Source organism: Sinocyclocheilus grahami, unplaced genomic scaffold (assembly GCF_001515645.1).
Source record: "Sinocyclocheilus grahami isolate Dianchi unplaced genomic scaffold, SAMN03320097.WGS_v1.1 scaffold663.1, whole genome shotgun sequence".
NCBI classification, from domain to species: Eukaryota; Metazoa; Chordata; class Actinopteri; order Cypriniformes; family Cyprinidae; genus Sinocyclocheilus; species Sinocyclocheilus grahami.
In genome coordinates this window covers 94,595-103,542 of record NW_015505842.1, presented here as the reverse complement: position 1 = coordinate 103,542, position 8,948 = coordinate 94,595, and the positions used below count along the sequence as shown (strand labels likewise).

At 42.2% G+C, this 8,948-nt stretch overlaps 1 protein-coding gene across 6 annotated transcripts in view; it reads right to left on the bottom strand.

Annotated features, from left to right (window-relative positions):
- Window positions 1-1,229: 1,229 nt before the first annotated feature.
- Window positions 1,230-8,948, bottom strand: part of LOC107558874 (cerebellar degeneration-related protein 2-like) — a 19,659-nt gene continuing 11,940 nt past the window's right edge. For all 6 annotated transcript variants that reach the window (XM_016242567.1, XM_016242566.1, XM_016242568.1 and 3 more), the window contains exons 3-6: window positions 7,289-7,401; window positions 4,335-4,483; window positions 2,947-3,111; window positions 1,230-2,533 (exon numbers count right to left, since the gene is read on the bottom strand). In XM_016242567.1, the coding sequence (XP_016098053.1) occupies window positions 1,642-2,533; window positions 2,947-3,111; window positions 4,335-4,483; window positions 7,289-7,401 (1,319 nt within the window). In that variant the 3' untranslated portion in view covers window positions 1,230-1,641. The remainder of the gene's footprint in view (window positions 2,534-2,946; window positions 3,112-4,334; window positions 4,484-7,288; window positions 7,402-8,948) is intronic.

Below are 8,948 nucleotides of genomic sequence, written 5' to 3'. Positions count from 1 at the left end.
AACTTCATTATTAGGGCTTGGTGCCACCAAGCTTAGACGTCCTGATTATAAACATAAGGTCTGGTCCACGTTGCAGTTTGGTTTACTTGAATGGCTGGTGTGCTTGACAGTCAACACTGAAAATCAAAGTAAACTCCATTGACAATGAGCATGGATGGGCCAGTTCAGTGCAAGTGTACTACCTTGTGCAGGGATGGGTAACGCAGATCTTGGAAGGCCTGTGGATTTGAGTTCCAATCCCTGATCTGTTTGACTGGAGTTACTTATCCCTGCACTAGATAGTGCACTTGCACTGAACAGGTTCATTCACAATGTTTGTCATTGGATGGATGGAACTAAACTCCATGAGATGGTCTTCACTGCAGAACACAAGATCCAGGGAGCGAGGTTGGATCCAGATCCAACTCCTCCCACCTTACATATACCTAAACCTACCCGTCTCCACCCCCTGATCCCTAAACCCACCCATCTCACCCTAAACCTACCATCTCCATCCCTAGATGTGGATCCAACCCCGCCCCCTGGATCTTTGTTCTGCAGTGAGGGGCTACTGAACTCCACAGGACACTGGCTTTCCAGGACCAGAGTTGCCTATCCCTGACCTACTGGACCTGTTGTCCACGCAGACACAAAAATTGGGCTGCAAGCAGACAAGGGAAGTATGCTTTATGAGGGGTGGGCTGACACTGGTTGACAACACCAAAAATGGGCTGATGTAGAAACAAATATGTAGAGACTTTGTGATCAGTATATCTGGTAGTGAAAGTACCAGTTACTACAAACTCTTCCAAGTTCTGCTTGTTGGTGTCTCTATTAAGTGCCTAAAACACTCTGAATATCTCCTGAATAAGACTTGATGAAACTAACCTGATAAACTGTAGCAAGTTCAATGACTAGTGCTGCTTTGTGCTTATTGTAGCAATCTAGTACCTTGTGACACCTTTAGTTCCTGGTGAACTCATTCACCCAAACTCCCAAACGTTACATAAAGCCAGCAAGATTAGCACTAGTGATTTTCTGCTATTGCAGGACAGTTTTTGTGTGAAATGTGCATCAGGTGGGTGGTCAGTCTGTGGGCAGTACATTAAGACTAGGGGTAGGGTTGTTTTTAAATGTTGCAATTTCTCATGGAACAAGGGTTTCCATCTAGACGACCATACAGCAGATCCATCCTGATCACTCCTCTCATTCAGCCATGCTTAAGGTAATAAATGTATCAAACAATCTTATAACGCAAAGTGTGATTTAATATTGAACAAAAGTGGTTACATAATGCTGTGGTTATACATGTAATACATGTGAGAAAGGAAATAATCAGCAAAGATAAGCATCGTGCTTGATTAACTTTAAGGTGAATATGATTACAGTTAAACCGATGTGTTCAGTAATAGGAGTGTTCAGTAATATGAGTAATATGGTCTACCCCCAAAAAAGGCCAACCAGGCAAAAGCACGACACTCATATTGTCCAGAAAACCACGACTTTTCTCTTGATAAGTGGCACCAAATAATTCAGTGGTGAGTAGTACTAAATAACAGATGTATCTGAACATCTTTCTGACTAGTTTAAAAAAAAATGTAAGACATTACATGAAAGACCAGGGAAGGAAAGCAGTGGCACGAATTTTAAATGCAAAATGGGCTATTTTCCGCTTTTCCTCCCTTTAGTGGCGTTTATGTCACTCTTGGACCTCTGTAAGCGGGAAAAGATCTCCTTGAAGAGAGTTTTGTACTCTGGAGTGTTTTGGCTCAGCCGCTTGTCCACAGCCTCCACTTGTCGGCTAATGCCCTCCAGGGCCTCTGGAGTCGAGGGCGTCTGCGGTGGAGTGGGAGGCTGCTGGGGCTCTGCAGCCCGGCATTCCTTCATGGATGGGTCCCTGGACACGGGTCGGGAGGTCTGAACCTCAGCGTGGCATAGACTCTCCTCGTGGCGCCGGCACTTCCCGAGCAGCTCCTCGTACTTCTCCAGAAGGGCGTGATACTGCTCATCCACCTCTCGGAGGATGGACATGCCCCTCTTCCGGACGCCGTTGGCGTGAAGGGCGTAGCTGCCTTTGCGTCTCCCTGAGGCATCGACTGCAGAGATGGCATTTAGAGCTGTATCACTGCAACTCTTCCGGACGGGTGCCGCTCCATCATTTGCATCCCCGTTCTGCATTCCAGCCATAACTGCATCATCTGGCGTGTCCGTCTCGGGGGCGCAGTTGAGCAGAGTCTGCTCCAGGCCCTCGTCTCCGCTCAGCAGGCAGGCTCGGGACTTGCGGAGCTGGTGCATCTCCTGGAGCTCCGCCTCCAGCTCGTGCACGCGCCGCTGGCAATTCTCGGCCCCCATGAGGCGCTGTTCCAGGCGCTCAAACTCCTGTAGCACCGCGGCACATTCTCGCTCTGCGGCCTCACGCCGACCGCGTTCGGCCGCCACAGCAGCGCGCAAAGATGACACCATCACACGCAGATGTTCATTCTCTTCATCAGTGGGCTGACACTCCTGTAGGTCACCGCTGCCCGGGCCAGATACCATGAAGCCGTCCTCGTACCTGCACAAGAAAAACCAAACCAAACACGACACATTGATGGAACAGAACCTTGGGGTTTCAGAGACAACAATAATGTTGCATGGTTAGACATTTTTAAAGTCTAATGTAATGGACGTAATGACAGATCTTTCTTCTGTATTTTGACATCCAGATTTCTGAAAAATGAAAAATGTTGGGCAGAACTTGGTTCATTGAACACACTACTTCCATCCCTCACAGCCGCATTTTCATTCCTGTCAGAAATTAAATATGGTGCCGCCCTGACAAAGGTCTTTTTCATTCTGTTCTTTCTTTCTTGGAAACGGCCGTTTATCCATGGTGAAACATTGCTTCCCGTGACATTCTTCCCTGTGGACACATTTTTTTAATGACACAACATTACTCCACTGCAGACGGAATAAATCGGGAAGTACCTGGGAGCGGTGCAGAGTTCTTTGAGGCAGGGGAACGAGTGCACAGTCTTTCTCCTCTCTTTCTTCTCTCGGCGAACCCTGAGCTCTTCCAAAGTGCGCAATTCCTCCACACGAGCAGTTAGCGTGTCCACCTGCCCCTGCAGCATCTCCACAGTACTTGTCAATCTGTAGGAAGAGATTTGCATACGATCATTCAATATATGAGCTTCAGCCAGCCACCACAACCACGGGCCAGCTGCCGTCTTGCTTCAATCAGTCTTAATTTTCACTTTCAAATCAGACCAATCTACCTTTTTTTATATAACAGACTTAAAAAGTTATGACTAGTCTTGGAAAAAAGACTAGTAAGATGCAGTTCATGCAACCGGCCACATATCAGAAATATAAGGTTCTCTGGCATTACCCGTTGGATTGTCAGAACCTTTAAAAAAAAAAATGCATCTGCCCTGATATAATTTCAATAACTGAAAAAGTAATAAACTTCAAGGCTGTAGTGCTGGACTGTCATGTTACAGTATCACAGCTTTTTCCTGAAGGCAAAAAATGGTAAGTGGGAAGCAGTCAGATAATGAATGAATCCTCTTATAGCTAAGGGTTAGCTTATGAATATTAATTGACTGAGGCTCCAGGAAGGTTATAATGCAAAGTCAGCATGACCAAATTAATATTCATGAGCTGAGCCTTTGCCAGAGTGAGACTTCTGATTTCAGGAACCTATCAGTGTTATGAGAGATACAATAGAAGAATTGGTATTGTTGCCAATTTTACACTTTGGAGTACCAGTACTTATGATGTCCTCATTAGGGCCTTTCGTACTCGTACGCGTATCGTGATGTAAGTAGACATTGATTGGCCACACGCGTACAAAAACGCCCTCACCCGCCATGATTTAAAACGCCGTGTAAACATACTGTAAACATTGTGTCAACTTATTTCCCAAGTATGGAGAACAGCGATAGATGGACGGATGCTGAAGTGCAGGCACTTGTAGCAAATGTAGTTGTCGTTGGAGATTCTTAGTCCTCCTTTCCGTTCTTTCAATCGCTTTACGTATACGTCGACTTTCCATGTCCATTATTGTGAAACCCGCGAGACACAACAAAAACACCGCTCCGATCACAGCATCCTCCATCCTCCTGTTGTTAACGTTGTTCTACGTTTCTGTTGTTGAACGCCGCGCACAAATGACGACGCTGTCGACCGGCTTACATCACTTCTTAGTACACACTGTCGGTGCAAATGCAACCCTTTAAATGGTACTGGGAAATAGTACGCGCAAAATCGTCCCAGTACTTTAGTACCGTACATTTAGTTCTGGAACTAAAGCCGTGCGAAAGGCCCTATTGTGTAGTGTGGTTCCCATGATGCTATGACAGCGTATGGCTCACCTGTCGATCTTCTGCTGAGAAGCTTTGCTCTCCAGCACCAGTTTTTCATTGGTTATCTCCAGCTCTCGGGCCGTCACATCCAACTGCTCGTACACTTTAGCGTGCTGCTCGTTCATCTCGCGCAACATCTCCATCTGCTTGGTCAAGTACTAACATAAAGAGACACGTGCATAAGCCTGCCATACCATTGTTGCAAAATAATATGCTATAAAATTAAGCAACAGTGTAAATATTAGTGAACGTGCTTTTTATTTGGCCATTAAGTTTACTTACAGATGATGTTTTAGTAGAGTTGAATGAATCAGTGAATCAGTCTGTATTAGTAAATTGATTCAAAATGTGATATTATGTAAACCTAATGAGAAATGCTCATGAAAAAAAACTGCTAAATGGAACATGTCTCCTAATCACAATATTTTGATGAAGAAATCCTACAGTATCGGTTCTTTTTTCCCTCATATGATGGAGTCACTGTTCAACAATAAAACTAGCACCTGTGTTCAAGCCATTATGAAGAAATTACATGCTTGTGGAAAGCTTGGTAATCTCCTGCAAAACGTGTTTTTGCATTCAGTGCTACACCCTGAACTTTCATTCACTAAGATTAAGACCAGAAACCCCTTACATTTCTTTTTTTTCCCCAGCACTTGAATTCATACGGCTGCAGCCAATACATAACAGTTCCAGCATTACCGGTCTGAAATATCGAAATGTTGTGCAATCCGAACAGAATGAGGCGAGTATTCAAACAGATCTGAGAAACAGCACCTCATTGTTCTCAGATAAGTAATAGCGTCTTTGTTCAGTGGATCTGGCACACAAGACCGCATGCGCTCAGCTAACAGTCTCATCTACAAACACGCTTCATGCGCTCCATTAGCATCATGCTGATGTGTAACTGGCTCATCAGGAGACAAGCACTGACAGGAAATCAGGAGAAATGATTCTTCACTGAGGCATGCATGTCAAAGAGGTCACGAAAGGGTTGAGTGCAATTCAGAATGTAATTGAGAATCATTTTAAATCCAGTTTAGTTCCTGAATTTTAATTTAGGCAGCAAACAGGATGCAGAATCCTAATTGTGTTTTTAAGGAAGCAACAATAAAATAGAATTAAATTCAAAAAATAAATAGAGTTCTGGCATGAAACTCTAGATGGCGCAGTCCGATAGGTCTAACTCAATCTGACCTAATAACATCATTATCACATGGCACAGCTGATTGGTTCTCTCCTGTATCGGTGGCCAATGAGCTTACTGCTCAACATTCAAATATGACTAGTGCTTGCCGTAGCAGTGCAGCTTGCTTCAGAAACCCTCCTCCTTCCCCATCTCCACCTGTATAGATCTGCTACGAGGTCATTCATGTATGCTATATGGGGGTTATTTCATGTATGTTATATGTGCAGCAGCAGTATTCTTACATGCTCACAGCAGCATGTTGTGGATGTATTGGCAGTAGCAAGTCTCGGTACTTGCTCTGCCGCAGCAGCAGCGTAGCAGATCTGTTCCGCCAAGACCAAATACATTAACATTGTCATGTAGAGGTCTGCATTTTTTTGCCGCGGGATTAAATTCCTGAATAAAACACAGTAGCGGTCGGTAACTCTGGTGTAATTTGAACGCGAGCGGGGGGTCTAGCAATATCCCGTTCCCAACGTCCATTCAGAACAGCATATCTGCGCTTTATTCTTATTGACCACCGGTAGCCTGCACTCGGACTGTTATGCACACGCTTTCTGCATCACGCGTTTTATTTGCGGGGTCTGTGCGCAGCATGTGCATAACGATGCTCGAAGCAGGCTGTACCTGTGGTAAATATACGGCCCTCAGACAGAACAGGCAGGTTGTCGATGAGTGACAGAGCAGAATAAGGATGGAGCAAAGTGTAGATGCGCGGTTCTTGAAGGACGTTCAACTAGGTTTTGTTTATATTTTGCTTAGCCTATAATTTTAAATGACAGATGTCGTATTTATTAATTTTTCTCTGCGACACTTTTCCTACTGTGTTAACAGAAAAATGTCAAACGAATTTAGTATTTTGACAAGACGACTAAAAATAGCTAATAGACACTTTTTTCCCCCTATACTGCGTTGCATAAAATATTAAACTAATTTTGTGTCTTAAGATAATTCATATAAATTCAAGACTCTTGACAAGACGAATAAAATAACATACAATTTTGTGCAGACCACACTTTTATTTGTCAGCCTCTCTCTCTTTCTTTCAGTAGCGGAAATTTAAATGTGAGATTCTGGAAACGAGATCTAAATTTAGCGGGAACGGTCGGGTCGGGAAGAAAAATATTCTAAGCGGACAGCAGGTGAACAAAGAGTGAATATATAGCGGGAGCGGATGGGTGCGGAATATAACCTTGCGGGAGCGGGACTGAAAAAACAGTCCCGCGCAGACCTCTATTGTCATGTACATTACCATGCCAATCCCTCCGAGAGTTGTCATGACAGAACTGCTTTTAATACTAAATTACATTTTTAAATATGAAAAATGAACACAGCATACGGGGTATTTCGACAAACTTTAGATAGACTACAGATACCAACTATAGAAATTGGTGTTTAATGTATATATATTCTGTTAATTAACTTTAACTTTCATTGTATGCACCCCTAATTTACTAAATATATTCTAACATTGTTGATATCGACTGTTGACATCAACAATGTTAGAATATATTTAGCGAATGGTAAGTGAATTTGCTGATTTTATTTTATAAAGTTTTAATGTGGTGGATATTATGTGGTACTTTTATGGCAGTTTGTTTTGATGGCTATTAACTGTTTTGACAGAACTGAAATTAGATTTGAGAAACACGTCTAATTAGTGTGGTCCTGTCACACATAAATGTTTTGGATCGTGAAATAATGTCTTCACAACCACAAACACTTCTTGAGCTCATGATGTCGGTGCTGGTGCAGATGTCCGGCTGGTCTGTACCTCGATTTCCTGCACCTGCTCCTCATTGTTGATGTACATCTGCTGCAGCGAGTCCTCCAGCTCCTTATTGCGCTCCAGCAGGGTTTTCCCCAGCTCAGCTGCCAAGTGCAGATCTGGGATAAAAACAGTACAACATCAGGGAAACGGCAACAAACCAAATCCTGGTTCCCATAGTAACCAATTCATTTCTATGGGAAAATTAAAGAGAACCCACCGCAATTTTGAGTGTACTTTTTTTTAAACTTGAAATACAGCAGCTAAAGAAGACTGCTGTGAGTACGAGCAATGCAGCGACAAGACAAAGAGACACATGCGGATTACTGGTGAGGTCTGTAAGATTTTTTTATAGAAATTAATAATTTAGCAAGGATGCATTCAATTGATCACAGCAGTCACTGTGTAAATGTAAATACATTTATGTTATACAAGATCTCCATTTTGAATAAATGCTTTTCTTTTAAACATGAAACAATCCTGAAAAAAAGATAAGATGCACAACTGTTTTCAGCATTGATAATAATCAGAAGTGTTTCTAGAGCAGCAAATCTGTATATTAGATTGATTTCTGAAGATCATGTTTATTTATTTTATTTTATGACATTTAAATTTTGTGAATAAGAGTGTGAGTGAGACTCCACAATGTATCTCTTTCATTTTTTCATTGAACAGTGCCGTTTTTTTTCCACCTTGTGTCCATGAACTTTCACAGCGTAGCATGGACTCTCATTACGTTACCATTGAAATAAAACATCAGGATTCAGTGTGTACCGACGGCGTATGCTGCTCTTGCTATGTTTTAGCAGCTCTATCTCATAAAAGCAGTGTGCGTTTCTCTGCTGAAGCTGGAATTAGTGGCTTCAGAGTGTGAAAACCTGAGAAGAGGGCAGAGAAAATCCTGCTGTTAATTCCGCCTAAAAGAGGTGATTTTTTTTTTAAATCATCCATGTTTTCTGACGAACGTGAGCCAGAGTGACGTCAGCCAAGATGCGACTTAAGGACTCAAAGACGAAGAGAAAGAAAGCAGCATCAGCTCACGATCCACTGGAAGTCAATCCAGTCAAACAATTCTGTTGGTTTTTGGCTTTCCGACACATTTTATTAAAAAAAGCAATTAAAAATGACACAATCGGGATTGAAACTAAAGATACAGTCTACTTGAATTGGTCTAAAGACCAGAATCTCCAATGAAAGGCTTACAGTTGCACGTATAATCATGTGACTCTGAAGACTGGAGTAATGATGCTGAAAATTCAGCTTTGCATCACAGGAATAAATTACATTATAAAATATATTCTAATAGAAAACAGTTCTTTTAAACTGTAATAATATTACTCTTTTTACTGTATGCAACCTTGGTGAGCAGAAGAGACTTAATTCAAAAATATGTAAGCCTTACCGACCCTAAAACTATAGTGAACAGTAGTGTACATCTTAACATGCAGATTTCATTACAGGATTGTTTTTCTCCACACCAGTATATGATGTACTGCTGACTGTATATAGGAATTGAAGCAAAATGATTTAAAGGGGTCATATGATGCGATTTCAATTTTTCCTTTCTGTTACAAGCTCTTGGTGCATAAAGAAGATCTGTAAAGTTGCAAGGACTAAAATCTCAAATCCAAAGAGATATTCTTTATAAAAGTTAAGAGTCAACCAC